The 16,638-nt window shown below is 34.6% G+C and overlaps 1 protein-coding gene across 5 annotated transcripts in view; it reads right to left on the bottom strand.

Annotated features, from left to right (window-relative positions):
• Positions 1-16,638, bottom strand: part of LOC140444943 (rho guanine nucleotide exchange factor 10) — an 807,510-nt gene that overhangs the window by 7,792 nt on the left and 783,080 nt on the right. For all 5 annotated transcript variants that reach the window (XM_072536652.1, XM_072536653.1, XM_072536654.1 and 2 more), the window contains 8 exons: positions 13,355-13,651; positions 10,280-10,372; positions 8,476-8,700; positions 6,916-7,264; positions 4,203-4,549; positions 2,695-2,905; positions 1,816-2,581; positions 384-631 (listed from right to left, as the gene is read on the bottom strand). In XM_072536652.1, coding sequence (XP_072392753.1) covers positions 384-631; positions 1,816-2,581; positions 2,695-2,905; positions 4,203-4,549; positions 6,916-7,264; positions 8,476-8,700; positions 10,280-10,372; positions 13,355-13,651 — 2,536 coding nt within the window. The remainder of the gene's footprint in view (positions 1-383; positions 632-1,815; positions 2,582-2,694; positions 2,906-4,202; positions 4,550-6,915; positions 7,265-8,475; positions 8,701-10,279; positions 10,373-13,354; positions 13,652-16,638) is intronic.

The raw sequence follows: 16,638 nt of genomic DNA, 5'->3' as shown, positions 1-16,638 counted from the left end.
TAACATAACCTAACCTAGCTAAATCTTGCTAAATCGTACTGTCACTAAATATAGCTCTCTTTACTCGAATCTTATATTTCTTTTATGAATGATTCATATTCGAGTCAAACGAGTATATCTAATCTTCGTTTAAACTCATTATTCAAGTAAACTTTTTTAAATAATCCGCACCAATAATATTTAAACAAACATCGAGTTTAACGAATGTTTACTCGCAGCTTATCGAACTTTATAATAGAAAAGGTAAACAGCTAATAATTAGGGCAACAATCTACTGAATTGAGAAATTTTAATGATGTCACTAAAGTTTATTTAACAATACCTATCTAATTAATATCGAAATATTTAAACTAAGCAATGCTTTTAAAATAATATTCATTTACCTCTTGGTAACGTCTTAGATATCCTCGCCAGATCATTTTCTTTACTTCTTCTTTTCCTTAAAACTACAGGACTACCAGCCAGGTATTTAAGTTTGGCAGAAACGCTATGCATCGAGCTGTCAGACAGCTGTTTCTCCATTTTAGGTCTAATTGGACCGTCTTCTGACTTTTCTACAAAGCTATTATCCATACTTTCAGATTCTTGTTTTACTTCTTCTTTGCTTAAAGCTGACTTTAGTGAAGAGTTACTGCAAAACAAAAAGATATGCATCAATATCAGTAATCTAAACATTATTTGTAAATCTATTGGAACATGCAAAAGAATTTGAATTTTTAAACAGTTGTAATTTTATTCTAAATTTTTATTCTAGGCAATTATGTTATTTGTGTTAAATAAAGGTATTCATTGTAAATATTTGCTGCCAAGAAAATGTTGGCTCTTGACAGCTTAAAAATAGTCATATTTTTACTGAATAGGCACATTGTCTTCTTCAATTTTTTTGTCAATTGTCAATGTATTCGTCAATTGTCAATGTCTTTGTCAATGTCTATGTGGACTTTTGTCGGTATTTCTGTCCTCTAAAAACAGTTTCAACCAGTAAATACGCACCCTGCCTAGTTAGAAGTAATTAGATAAATGTTTCTAAAAAGTGTTCATCTGTCTTTTGACCAGAGGAAACTCCGTCGCTTGTACCGAACCAAAAAACTTATATTTTTCCTTTATTCTAATTTAATTCGGAACGTAATAATTTTTATGCATCCCGGTATAACTAATTTTGATTTAAATAACGTAAACATTGCATTTTGTTTTAATAAATCAACGATTCTCGGGAGGTGATGTAAATTTTTATCTAGAACTTCTTTCCTATCGATCAGATTGAGTGGTACGATTGATCGTTGACATAATTTTAACAAAAAACAGCCGCCGTCATTAAGTTGTTGACAGCCGAACAAATAGATATCCTCTTTGAGGGAAACTTCGTTGCTCTGTCAACTTAGGACGTTAGCCAAAGTGATCCAAAAAGATTAATGCTCGCCTGTGAAGCAGTAAAGTCGAGTTTATGTGTAACTCTTGCCTATTTTTTCTTCTGCATACGTGTTTGTGTTTTCATAAGCCACAATATATTGTAAAGTAGCAAGTTTTTAATGATGTACATTTTTTTATATTTCACCTTCATGGATTTATCAATTAAATAGCTAGATAGGGAATTTTGCCAATTTTCTTCTTGGATCTTGGTAAGTAAGATCTCTGGCAGCTTGATTCACAATATGTTTTGTTACATGTAGTGAAAAAACATACTACAAATGTTACGAGAGTGAATTTATCATTTAGTTTCATAAATTAAATTTGTTCAAAAATAAAAAAAAAAGATTTATTACAGTAATATTTTCCGAAATAGTGAGTGCAAAATATACATATAGATATACATACTTGTAATTCTTTGGTTGAAGAGCTAGTAGAAAAGATATTGGTCCAAAATGAGCGTGATAGGAAATATTCACACGTCCACTGATGATGGGCACTCCTTCTAGTCTTGGCAGTGGTATCGTCAAAGCCCTACCTACATTAGTTCCTACCCACAATAATCCCTTACAGGCTAAGAGAGCAGTCACATATACCACCGATCTATTGTTGTTCAAAGAATCTCTGGGACCTAGAGAGCCGTTGATTCTCATGACAATGGAAGCTATGTTAATGTCTTGGAGATGTTTGAACGTTTCTGTGTGGTACAGACATATTGTACTAGAATTTTTCTGTGATATCCATAAACCGATACCACTGTGGGCCATTAGATTGACATTTCCGAAATGCTCATGTTGTATTGAGAAATTTTTCTGTACGTCTCCCGTCATACCATTTAATACCCAAACCTTCTTTCCGCAAGCGGCATACAACGAAAGATTAATTGGCAATAAGCACGACACTGGGTCAGTTCCTAAATTCAAGACTTGAGGCTCGTTGATAAGCCAAGCACCGTCTATGGGGTTCTTTCTATATACACAAACTGTTCCATTGGCCAGAGCCACGAAAACATTATCACAGTGGTATTTAATATGCATTATGACGTCAGAAACTGTCGTATTGGCTACTTCTTCTTGTTTTTCAGGTTCATCAGCGGCGTACAAGAGAAGTTTGTGCCTGTCGGTACCAATCCAAACAGTATCTGTAGCTAAGTTTGGACACGGTGGCGAAGAACCTAAAAGGTAAAAGTATTTACATTACTTTTTTTCAGACTAAAGAGACACATTTAAGAAAACGAGGACTTTTAATATCTAAGTAATATTATTAGATGAAAAATTCTAAACTCACCTTTTACAAACTCCATAGCGGTTATCTGAGTTTCCACTAGCGAAAATGATGTGAAGTCTTTCAGATATCCAGCCTGTTGGTGGTGTTGAGCAAGTACGGAAATGTGACTGCTGGCCCCATCTGTTGTGCAAACCCACAGGTAGTTTTGAATCCGATGTCTCCTTTTGGCTGTCTTTGGTAAAGTTACAGTGTAGTAACAACCACAGCGCACCTAAAATAAAGTATGTGTTATGATTCTATAGGACAATATTAACTGTTTGTAAACATAAACGTATAATTTCCATAATTCTGAGTAGCTGGGAATTTATTTGCAATGAAAAATAAGAAAAATGTTCTACATATTTTTTTGTATAAGTGAAACATTCAGTCAGATTGATGTCAGATGTCATTATTCAGTCAGATTATTTTGATAATTTTGTATTTCCAATAGACTAAATTTGGTACTCAAAAGCAATATTTTTTATTAAATAGCATTGCATAAACAGTAGCCCAGTAGAGTTAAAATTTATGAAGCGCTAATGATAGCAACTTTCACTACTATATGTATTTTTGTTAATAAACCAAAGCTTTGTGAAATATAAACAAACTTAATAAGTATATTAAGTAAAAGTACTGTGAATAAGCAATTATTTATTGTATTTATATTCACAAAATATTAAAAAATAATAGAAAGAATTTAAAAAAGAGCGTGATAATTGAGGAGCATTGAGTAGTAACTGTTGTGATAGAGGTATGTAACAATACCATAAGGTTTAGAACCAACCACAGTTTTGATATAAACTTTATTTATTAGCTGGTAAGTAATATTACAACTTTTTCTGTGCAATATAATGACAATGAAGCGGACGGTGTTTTCAGATCAGTACAAAAGAAAAACTAAAGTGAATTAAAAAATATAACAGCGGATGCTTTGTAACATTTTTTTAGTTTACTTTGTTATTTTTTTATTTCCTTCAACATAAAACCGATACGCCACTGGCCGTATCTGTGTTTTGGCAATAGCGTCTTGTATTTAATAAAAATTCAACCCCTTTTGCTAACAACAGTTAAGATTCGTCACGCCATATATCTTCAATAGAGTTTGTCCTAATAAAAGTTTTCGAATACTTTTTCTAAGTAATATAATTTAAAGTAGAACGTTTTTTTTTATCAATAAATTTCCGAGTAGAAAGTTTCTTTCTGTATGTGTCTTTCGCAGAAATGAGAGAACAGGAGATTTATCTGATCTTTGATAATTTCTTCTGTTATACAACATACCGATTCCAAAAGCTAGTTTTGAACCCACGACTCACTCTCCACCAACCATCTGGCTGCCGTTCGCAGTATATCCATCTGTGACCTTTCTAGCGACATCCAAAAAAGTTTAGGCAGGTATACCTTAATTATTACGATAAACATGGATTAAAAGCACCAAAGATAGAGTATATAAACTTTTTAATGATAATAATCAGCACTGAATAATAATTAGGTAAAAATTATATTGAAAACATAGATTAGATAAAACATACCTCTGTTTGATGCTGTGAACTGTAGACACTCTGTGACTTCACGAACAGCGGCATTTTTGTAGATGGTCTTTGTTCTTGTTCAGGTACTTCCCAGGCTGGAGAGTTGTTCGGGTCCAACGCCAACTGCGCCAGTCTCAATTCGGTAATCCACTCCTTCTTTATATTAGGGTTATCAGTTTGGAACGTGAATATTTCCTCTTTTCCTTTGACTTTAATCACTAACTGAAGACAACACGAGTCCATCCATGCCATTTCTTCGTCCTTTTGTTGGATCGAACTCTGGATTTGGTGAAGTATTTTTCTAGAATTATCTAGGTTGATGTCTTTGTAGCTACCCTTTAGTTGACCTAAAAAAGTTACATTTTGATCGACCTGGTAGCAGTTACATCTGCCTTGTAAAGGCAGTAAGAAAGATTATTATCGGAAGTTATTTTACGGGAATACAGTGTTGGCCATAAACTTTTGCACTCTTGAAGCACCTTGAAAAAATAAATGCAAATTGCATTAACATTGAACAAATTTCTTTGACGAATTTTCTCCTTTAATCCGAATATTGTTGATTTATTTACGTAGACTTGACTTTCAAAAAAAAATCATAAAAATAAATCAACAGAAGTTACGGAACATTTAATTCACCACGGGTAGAATCTGCTTGGATATATTGCAGGCTGCACCAACTTGCTGCATCCGAGTTTTATTATGCATCCACAGGATACAGGATTAATATCTTAGCCTCGGCCAAGGAACTTCTTGGTGAGAGAAATATAAATAAAAATAAATTATTGTTCCCAAGGCAAAAAACCCCTTGGTTTTGTACAGAAGTGAAGGAAAACTGTAAAGAAAAGAAAAAAGCTTACCTGAAATACATGTCAACCAAAACACAAGAGGCATACCATAATAAAACACAATAAAATACCGGAAGAACGAGCGAACTAATTTTACTATTCAAAAAAGGAGATAAAAAACAGCCAGAACACTACAGTTGTATAAACTTGTTAAATACTACGCTAAAATGTACAACTAAAATTTTACAAGTGCTAAGGAAGAGGATACAGAATGGGAAACAAAAAAATAAAAATACTCTGTTACGCAGACGACGTAATATTGATAGCCCAATATGAAGATAGTTTGCAAAGACTGGACCACAGATTTAACATAAGAGCAAAAGAATCTGATGACAATCTCATCTCAGAAAACTAAAACCATAGTAGTCAGTAAAGAACCAACCAGTGGTAAAATAGAAATTGATGGCATCAGTATTGAACAAGTAATGGAAATAAAATACCAGAGAATTACACTGTTTAGCTATGAAGACCTGGACAATGAAGTGAGAGATCCAGTACAAAAAGCAAATAGACTGGCAGGATGCCTTAATAACACTACATAGCGAAAGAGACACATTAACACTAAGATGAAGTCAAGAATTTATACAGCCAGTGTAAGACCAATAATGGCATATGCCTTAGAAACAAGACCCGACACAGCCACAACGCAAAGGCTACTGGAAACAGCAGAGGTTAGAGTACTGAGAAGAATTACAGGAAATACGCAGAGAGATCGAAATAGAAGTGAAGACATTAGAAGAAAATGTAAAGTACAGTGTATAAATGAATGGACACACAACAGAAAAAAAGAATGGAATAACCACCAATCGGCAGAAGTATCGGATAACCGCGCAAAAGATGGAGTGACAACTTTTCAAAGAGGTTTTAACCCGCCAATAAACAAGCAGAATTTCTTATTCATTGGCGGATTAAAACCTCTATGAGATATATACCATATAAGAAGAAAAACAATTTTTATTGTTGTAACCCCCAAAATGCTGCAACAATGGTTAAAAAAATCTGGTAGCATTTAGTATATTTGGCAGTCAGGGAATTATTAAAAAAAGTTAGGATGATTATTCCAAATCGTTACTTTTCAAGAATGAAAAGGTCGTGGGTGTTCTAGTGCAGAGCTTTGTTGACTTCAAAATCTGTAACTTTGTTTGTCTAGATGCCCATCTAAATAAAACTGGGCATCATTAGAGAAAAAATGTAAAAGTTGGCGAACCTCCAGAAAATTGTATCAAAGATGTTCAGGGTCCTGTTTGTTTTTGATTGATAGTCACTTTCAGGTTACTTCGAAGTTTTTAACCCATGATTTAATTAAATTAAATTAAATTAACGCTTGAACACTTACTTATATTGTGTAACTAGTAATTCGATTGAAATAGAGAGCTAGGGACATGAGAATCATTGTTATTGTAAAAGTATTTTAAATAAAACGCGAGTTCCTTCCTCGTGAACCGATTCATGATGACTAAATTTCCAAAAAGCTAGGAATCACACGTGGGTGGCGTTGCTCCCTCCCATCACTCGGAATCACCGCTACCAACATTCCAAAACTGCAAAACTTGATGGCCTACTCTATATTTGAACGTTTTTGTTCAGTTAGAATGAGCTGATCTAAGTTTTGAATAGCTACCGCTACACACCATATATTTTTTAGATATATTATTAATACAATTTTTATGTTATTCGGCCTAATTAAGGCCGTTAAGATATAACTACAGTCAAAATTCTAAAAATAGGATATCTATTTAAAATATGGAATTAAAAATATAACGATTTTTAACATGGTTCTTAAAAATGGGGGTTCAGAATGTTGTATGTTCCATGAACGTTTTTTGACGATGAGTTACTGAAACTATCAGAAAAAAACTTTATCTTACCAGTAAGATCGCTGATTCTGCTCATAACTTCATAGTCGTGCATGAGATTGCTCATCTCGGCACATAAGTTACTTGCTTCTTGCGGAGGAGTCCCTTCGAATGAGCCGTTAGACTTCACGCTTCCTCCCTTAGAACCGTGTGACGTAAGTATCCTACTAAGCGTAGGAGAAGTACTGGTATCTTGAATTTCAATGTCCGATACGGGATAGGTCCATTTTAGACTCAGTCTTTCATTGTTGCTGAAATCGTCAGCTGACTTGGAAGCTACCGCGACGCAGACAACTAGATCGTTAAGGAGAAGTAGTCGTCGGCTCTTTGCTTTGGTTATCATGCCGTTTTGGCTATATTCCTGAAAAAAAAGTAAATAAGATATATTTGACAGATAAAAAAAGCAAAGAATCTATTAAAACAATTAGATTACGTCTCTTCTGTCAAATAGACCGTTTAGTTTTAGCTTAGTTCAATAAAACATAATGTTGAATATTTTCATTTGCATTGCCTGGTTAGATAAGTGCTAGATAAAGATAAAGATAGAGAACACTGTTGTTTCGTCTCATAATTTTGTACATAATTCCATGCTTCTTAATAACCTATTTCATCTTTAACAATAAGACCTAAGCTCGTCATAGGGTTCATTCTCAGAAAGTTCTCCATATCGAGAGGATTCTCCGATTTTTCATTCTCGAGAATTTTCTAACGTCCTTCTTCTTCCTTTGCCCTATCCGTTTCGGACGTTGGCTATTAACAAGGCTATTTTGACTTTGTTTACGGCACCTCTGAACAGTTCGGTCGATGTTAGTCCGAACCATTGTCGCAGGTTATGCATCCATGAGTGTCGTCTTCTTCCCGGTCCCCTCCTACTGTCGATTCTTCCTTGGACTATTAACTGTAGCAGCCGGTACTTAGTATGCCTCATGACATGTCCGAAGTACTCAAGCTTCCGTTTCTTTACGGTGAAGATTATTTCTTTGCTTTTGCCTATTCTCTGCATTACTTCCACGTTAGTGATGTTTCTAACGTTAATAAATGCTATATGACAGTTTTTGTAAAACCTCAAGCTTCAATAGAAGATGACTAAATCCGTGTTATCGACGTTCTTCCTTGCCTTTTCCATAGTGTAAATATTTCACTTCTCTCGATTTTCTCGTATCAACGATCTTCTTTATCGCAATAATGCACCAGCGCATTCATCGAACCTTACGCAATAGTTGTTGACAAAACAAAAGATTACACCACTCTGTCAGTCTTCATATAATTTCGATATGGCGACTTTTCCACATTTTTGTACTACCAAAACTTTGCTTAAAATGTAAAGTTTGGTGACATAGAGACGATTTAAAGCATTAAGTCTCTGCGGAGTGAACGCGAAATATCTTTTTTTATTGCTGGTACGACAAAAATGCATTTCCAATCATTTTAGTTATTTAAATAAATTCTTTGCGCTGATTACATTTACAACATTTCAATTTTTCGCTGCTTTAATTAATTAACCAGATAATTTTATATTTTTACTACAAAAACATATATAACTTGTAAACATAGATAACAAAGAATACTTACCAATTGTGTTACATTATCTTCCCTTAGAAGATACCTATTACTGTCTGACAATGGCCTGACAGAGAATTTTCCGCTAATATTTCTCAGCATTTCTTTGAATGCTTGATATTGTTCCGCTTCCCTCTTCCGTTCGTTGAGCATTTCTGCCAATGATTCGAGTTGGGTTAAAGCTAACTGGAGAGACATGCGGTCGTGATGGCCATGTGGCGTGTATTTTAACAGATCCTAAAAACAAAGCGATTTAGAAGCTAAGAAAATGACAACAGGATATTTTCAAAGATTAAGCAAATACAAAACAATAACAGTGATTCCATAAAAAACTAAAATGTTTCCCAAATTTCCCGTTCATCTATAATTTTGCATATATTTTTAATAACGCCGGATATTTGCAAGTATTATACGAAGAAAAAGAAAATTATGTTTCGGTCATTCAAGTTTAGAAACTGATTATTTCCTACACATTGTTTTTTCATTAATTTTAATATTTTGCTTAGCTTAAAAGCTAAGTTATTGAATAGAACATTGCGTTTTCTTTGTGCGTTCCTTATTTTTATAATATACAACAATCCAGATTGCCATAATAAAAATTACTTCATTTTATTTAATTTTTGGCCGTTGTTTTATTTCTTAACGACTTTTTTAATTTATCGACTCAAACTGCTCACTGCTCTGAACGTTTTAACGTATGAGCAATATTTGTGTTGTTTACAGTGGCTTGAAAAATTTGTCTCGTCCAAAAAATGGAATTGAACCATAATTTTCGACGTAGATTATCAAGACAAGAGTGCATCGATGAACTTAAATCGTTATACGAAGATCAAGCAACATCCTTTAACACCGTTAAAAATTGGTACAATGAATTCTATCGTAGTCGGCGTTCTCTCCAGAATGAATTCCGTGAAGGTCGCCCTAAATCGGCTGTTATACCAGAAACCATCGATGCTGTGCGTGAACTGATAAAGCAAGATCGTTATGTGACATACCGTAAGATTAAGACATCCTTGGGCATTCGTATGACAAGTATTAATAAGATATTGCACGATCATTTGGCTGTAAAAAATATTTGTTCACGTTGGATCTCACCATTGGCTCGTGTCAATTGGTGCAAGTAAATGGAATGGAAGAAATGAGATCGCGGTCAACTGCTGTGTATAACATATACACGGGTAACCAAACATCAATCTATGCATGCGAGCCTGAAACAAAACAGCAATCGACCATATGGGTGTTCCAAGATGAACAAAATCCAACAAAAGTTGTTCGTGGAAAAAGCACATCAAAACAAATGGTCGCTTGTTTCTTTTGTATAAATGGTCATGTAGCTACAGTTCCATTACAAGAACGTAAGACGGTCAATTCTAAATGGTATACAACCATTTGTTTGCCAGAAGTTTTCAGTGAAATTCGAAAAAAGAATAAGAAGAGACGAATCATTCTCCACCACGATAATGCAAGCTCAGACACAACGGAGCTTTTGACCGGCCAAAACATCAAATTGACGGGGCAGCCATCGTACGGTCCTGATTTGGCACCTAATGACTCCTTTTTATTCGTTGAAGCCGCCAAAACATACGTTTTGGAGTTAGTTTAATTTAAGTAAAAAAAGTGCTTCAAAAATTGGTTAAAAATCATGCAAAAGGATTCAAGGATTTCATGGAGAATAAAAAGCATTTTAGCATTTTTATTAATTATTAATTTACTATTAATATGTACTCCATGTTTGGTTTCAACAGGTTGAAATAATATACCTCTACTATAATAATTACAAACACCATGATTAATAGTGAATCAAAGTGCTGCTTACCTGTAAAAATAAAATAAACTGTGGAAATCTTTGGACAGGTTTCACCATGAGTCCAAAAAACGATAATCGGTCATGTGAACTAATTTGCTTCACCTAGAAAAAAGAATAAACATTAAAATGATATATTTACATTACATTTAGAACATTTATAAACAACCAGATCTCTTGTAGCATCATGAAAGTTTTAAAATATCTTTTATCTTATATCTTGGGTATACATAAAAATGAACCATAAAGTTTGGCATAGTAATCCTTTTTCTATGAAGAATAATGCTGGAACGTGATGCATTATAACCGTTTAGCTCAAGAATTATGTGAGAAGAGTTATTGATGGACGTTATTGAATATACGTTGAGATTGAGTGGAGCAGTTCTTATCATTGACAAGGTGTGTCCGAACTGCTGTTAGGAAACGTTTCTATGGATATATATATATATATATATATATATATATATATATATATATATATATATATATATATATATAGCTATATCATTGACTGTATATTTGCTGATTGAACATGAACATGATACACAAAACACATAATACAAAATACGCATACACACTTGCACTTTTTACACCACGCTCAATCGGCAACTCACCACAAAGCCTCGCCACGATTGGTTTATCAAACGGTGAGATTTGTTCTGCGACTACTGCGCTAACCAATCCTGAGGTATAACACCATCTTGCCCATGGAATTCATAGCACAGAGGGTAAAGTATTGCTTAAAAATGTCCCAGAGGACAGGCGAACGCTGGAGGATTATATAGCTTTCGCATGGTATGGGGGCAATGTCGGCTGTGCTTGGAAGCATTACGGTCCAACTGATGGGATCAAAATTTAAACGAAATGGTCCAAAACAGGACTTCCTGCCCTAAATTAGTCTCAACTACCTTAATCACGACTCGTATGTTAATTGAAGATGTACAGTATGCCTTACATTTTAGATACTTCGATGGGTTTGTCACGTAGTGAGAATGGAAATGGACACCAAAAGATTGCCGAAAAGAGCCTTAGTTAGTAAAATGCAGGGCGCAAGACGGAAGACGTGGAGGACCAAGGCCCGATTTGGGCTGTAGTGTCATTGGAGAGATAAAAAGATAAAGTATAAAAGTCAATTGACTGCAGCATAACCGGTGTAAAACAAATGGATTCCAAAGAAGAAAAGAAAAACAAGGGATTAGATGCTGTTATCCACCAACGGCTTTGGACGTACAATGTAAAACAAATGGACAGGAAGGGTTCAGCTTTTTAGCTTAGGAATAGCTGGAAATGCACTCCTAGATTATACAGCGAATAAAAAAAGCTGGTAGAGGCAGATCTAGACATTTGCCTTGGGGGGATGGTAACTTCCAATGAAACACCAACATTCAATTTTCCCATTTTCACTTCCCGTGTATCTGCCCCTGAAGCAAGATCGAAGATATTATAGATGGAAGGAGGAACGGTGAGAATCGCTTGAACTTGTGAGTGTAAAGCCTATCCGAAAAATGTACTTTAGATAACCTTAAGATTGAACCTATTAGATGCAGAACAAATAATAATAATAACTGAAATATTTAATAAAATACACAAGGCAGGAAAAATACCAGTAGAATGGTTCAAATCGGAGTTCGTACCATTGCCCAAAAAACCAGGAGCAATAGTTTGTGAAGACTATAGGACCATAAGCCATCTGCTAAAGCTGTTTTTAAAATTCATCCACAAAAGAATCTACCGGAAATGCGAGGAACAAATTGCGGCCAATCAGTTTGGATTTGTGAACGCCGTTGGTACGAGGAAAGCTTTATTTAGCGTGCAAGTATTGTTTTAGAAATGTAGAGGTGTCAGCTAGATGTTTTAGTATGCCTGATTGACTACAAGAAAGCTTTCGATATAGTCAGGCATAAACAAATGATAGAAGTGCTGAAGAGGACAGAGATTGACGGAAGAGACCTAAAAGTAATAGCTAATCCGTATTGGAATCAATCAGCGGTGCTCCGAATAGATGGAGAATATACAGATCAGGTAAAAATCTTAAGAAGAGTGAGACATGGGTGCATACTTTCACCACTGATATTCAATCTGTACTCGGAGTACATTTTTGAAGAGGCTCTAAAAGATTGATGAAGGCATCTCAATAAATGGAGTCACGCTCAATAACCTGCGGTATGCTGATGATACAATAGTGTTTTCCAATGCCATAGAAGGGCTGCAAAACTTAATGAACAAAAACGGAAACAAGTAGAACATATGGACTGGATATAAACACCAGCAAAACTAAAACTTATGATCATCAGCAAGGAAAATACAACTGGAGCAAATCTGTATGTGAACCAAATGAGAATTGAACGTGTCTCAGAGTACAACTACTTGGGAACTATAACCAATGAGACGTGGGACAATCAAGAGATTAAATGTCGTATCAGAAAGGCAAGGAGAAAGTGCATTCTTGACTATTAGCTCTGTGTTCAAGAGCCATGACCTCACCCTAGAAACAAAAATAAGGCTCCTTAAATGTTACGTGTACTCAGTGCTTCTGTACGGAGTAGAAACATGGACATTAAAGGCGGAAACTATCAAAACTTCAGGCTTTCGAGCTATGGTTATACAGAAGGATCATGAAGATACCATGGACAGACAAATCACCAATGAAGAAGTACTACAGAGGATGAACACAACTGCGGATTGGGTCAACATCATGGAGGAATGACTTATAAGCTGCAGTACTTGGGACATATTATGAGAAATCAAGGCAGATATCAGCTACTCCAATGCATTTTTCAAGGTAAAATTGAAGGAAAATATGCTCCAGGACGAAGAAGAATATCCTGGCTTGCTAACCTGAAAGCATGGTATAGAAAGACATCAACACAGCTATTCCGTCTAGCAACCAACAAAGTCATCATAGCCAGAATGATCGCCAACATTCGGAACTGACAGGCACCCTAAGAAGAAGACCCTGTTCACACTGACTTAATTTTTTATCAGATATTTTAATTATAATTTATATAATCACCAGATGATAAATTAAGAAAACATGCTGAGTTAGGTAATTCTTAAGTCTTATTTGTATACTTGAACTAACTTTACCTTAAGAAAATCTGCCAACGCCGATTTTCTTTTCGCTTCCATCTTCGCAAGGTCCATGGCAACGGAAAAGTTGTTTATGAAACCGCTATAAATGTCCAGCACTATAGCTTTGGAAAACGAAGCTACGAACACATCGCCGATCTTCTCGTCCCTGTCCCAATTTCTGACATATTCTGCTATAGCTATTCGAAAAAGTGTATGGCACTGTAAGATCTCTGGTAGTCTATGGAATAAAGTTTGGATTTTTGAACTGCTTAACACTGGAGGGTTGCTTTCTTCTAAGGGCTTTTTGTAATCCTAAGAAAGAAGAGATTTTTTAGTAATGGTACAAACATAATAAAATTTTGATGTACAATTTTTATTCAATTGATATTTTCAAGATAATAATATTACTACCACTAATATATCTAAATCCACTTTTGATACTACGCGTTTTTAACAGCTGGCAACCCTAATTTGCGACCATTTTTTCTCAGCCAACCTTATTCATAATATTAAGAAAAAAATTAGCTTTAACTTGATATAAAAAAGATACATATATGTCATGATCGGCGTATTTTATTGAAAAAATAAATGAAATAAAATAAACTTTTTGTTCCAAAATTAATTACTATTAATTGAATTAAAAATGCGGTCACTTTTTGACTGGCAACCTATTATCAGTCATCATCATCAACATCATCACTGGCTCGACAACCCTTTTTGGGTCTTGGCCTGTTCCAGAATTCTTCTCCATTCTGATCTGTTTCGTGCTTTTTTCTCCAGTTTTTTTATTTTTAAGGTTGTTATATCATTTTCTATTTGTTCTAAGTATCTCAGCTTCGGTCTTCCTCTTGTTCTTTTTCCTACTGGCATCTGTTTGAATATTTTGTTTTGTATTTCGCCTTCTTCCATTCTTTCTACATGTCCTATCCAACGCAGCCGTCCTATTTTAATGAATGTTATAATATCCGAATCCTGGTATATTTTGTATAGTTCAGAGTTGTATCTTCTTCTATATAAAGTTTTTTACCCCCTCAATGTTGTATTCTCCAATTGTTATATTTTGTGGCTGCCTTATTTCTGCGTTTTTACTTACCTGCATATATTTTATTTTGGTTGATTGATTTTAAGACCACTATTTTGTGCAGCTCGTTCTATTTGGTTGTATGCCTCTATCATTTCTCTTCTTGATCTTGCGATTATGTCAACATCATCTGCAAATGCTAGTATTTGCACGCTTTTATTAACGATTGTTCCTCGTGTATTGACTGTTGTGTCCCTCAGTATTTTCTCGAGTACGATGTTGAACAAGATGCAGGATAGAGCGTCTCCCTGGCGTAGTCCCTTTTTCACATCTATTGTTTCCGTTAATTCATTTTGTATCCGGATTCTACTTTCTACTTTTAGAGATTCTTTTATCAGTTCTATTAGTTGTGTTGGTATATTAAATTCTTTCATTGCTTTTATTAAGAATTCTCGGTTTATATTGTCATATGTGCTTTCAAATTCTATGAAGAGATGATGTGTGTCGATGTTATATTGACTTGTTTTTTCGAGGATCTGTCGCAGAACAAATATCTGGTCTATTGTTGACTTTTATCTGGTATTTGCCAACTATTTTTTCAGTGTGTGGTCTAGGTCTTTCGTAAATGACGTTGGACATTATTTTGTATGCTGCATTCAGCAGCGTGATTCCACGGTAGTTTCCACATTCTAACTAATTTCCTTTTTTATGTAATGGTACAATAATACCGCTAGTCCACTCCGATGGTAGCTGTTTATTCGACCATATCTTTGTTATCAATTCATGTATTGTTTTTTGTAGTGCGTCTCCTCCTTCCTTCAGTAACTCCGATGCTATTTGATCCGATCCCGGTGCTTTATTGTTCTTTAATTTGTCTACTGCTGCTCTAATCTCGGCTATTGTTGGTGGAGTCTTTTCTCTGTTGTCTGCTTGGTCTAATGGTATGTCAGGGTTCGTCTCTCTCCGATCTCCTTTAAGCTTTTCCGTTAAATGTTCTGTCCATTTACTTAGTATCTCTTGCTGTTCTGTCAATATATTACCTTCCTTATCTCTACACATCGTTGTTCTCGGTTTGAAGTCTTTTCTGCTTTTGTTCAGTCTCTGATAAAATGTTCGTATTAAACCTATTATCAGTGTATTCTCCTAATCCTCTCCTTAATCAAAGTGTCCTATCGACAAAAATCAAAATGCATTTCAAAGGTAAAAAGTGCAGCTTTCTTATAAAATTTTTGCTGAGATAATTTCGCGCGCGTACCTGACATTGAAAATCACCGGTCGTTTATATCGTTGTTTCTAAAAGAACAGTTCAAGTGCTAACAAACATTTTTATTCAAAATTATCTCATTTACATTTTTTATTTGAAACGGTTCTTTACGGTTCTGTCACTTACTGTAGATCTGTTAGTTTTGTTTTTCCAGTCAGAACCATTTTATTAAAAAAGTCCAACATCAACTCCTAATTGTTTTCTTGTGTTTTTTTGTAGTGTATCAACAACACTGATACACTACAACATTGAGAAAACAAACGAATACACAGAAATAGTACCAAGTAGGCAACCCGTTATACTTGGATGATACAATCATACCGATTTGAAATTGTATACATAAATGTGTTAAAATTGGAGTTTACAACATGTAATTATTTTACGTAGATGATACATCATAGAGCTCAATATTTAATGAACATTATGGGATAGTTCTAGGTACAAAAACCATACAGATTTAGTTTCTTTAATCAATATGACTTTTCATCAGCCGCCATTTTTTTTTTCGTACAGACAGATTTGACAATGACGTATATATTATACGTCATCAGTACTGGTTTATAAATTTATAAAGAAATATTTATTAAGTATAAATAAATATTTTTTCCGTCGACCGTCCATTTATGATTAATTTTAACACCATCAAAATCATTGATTAATGACCCCTATTAATGAATGATTTTCTATTAATGAACGATTTCATTATAGGCAATACAACATACATTGCTTGTATAAATTAATTGAACCACATTTAACGCTCTGTGATTGGCAGTTACCTGTGGTGTAGGCAACAAAACATACCTATTTATATTCCCACTAAAAAATTATTTAAAATGAAGTAGCCGCTGTAAGTACTGCCTGTCATTGTATGTCATTATTTATCGTTAAGTAAATAAAAATTTAAACTAAGATAGTTTTATTTCTGAAAAGTACGGTCCACGGAAAAGTTTTGCAACGAACTCGTGAATTAAAATGGCGATTAACAATCTTGAACATTAACGCACTCGCTTCACT

Source organism: Diabrotica undecimpunctata, chromosome 7 (assembly GCF_040954645.1).
Source record: "Diabrotica undecimpunctata isolate CICGRU chromosome 7, icDiaUnde3, whole genome shotgun sequence".
NCBI lineage: Eukaryota > Metazoa > Arthropoda > Insecta > Coleoptera > Chrysomelidae > Diabrotica > Diabrotica undecimpunctata.
Note: the sequence above shows the minus strand (reverse complement) of the source record. Positions and strands in the feature narration are given on the sequence as shown.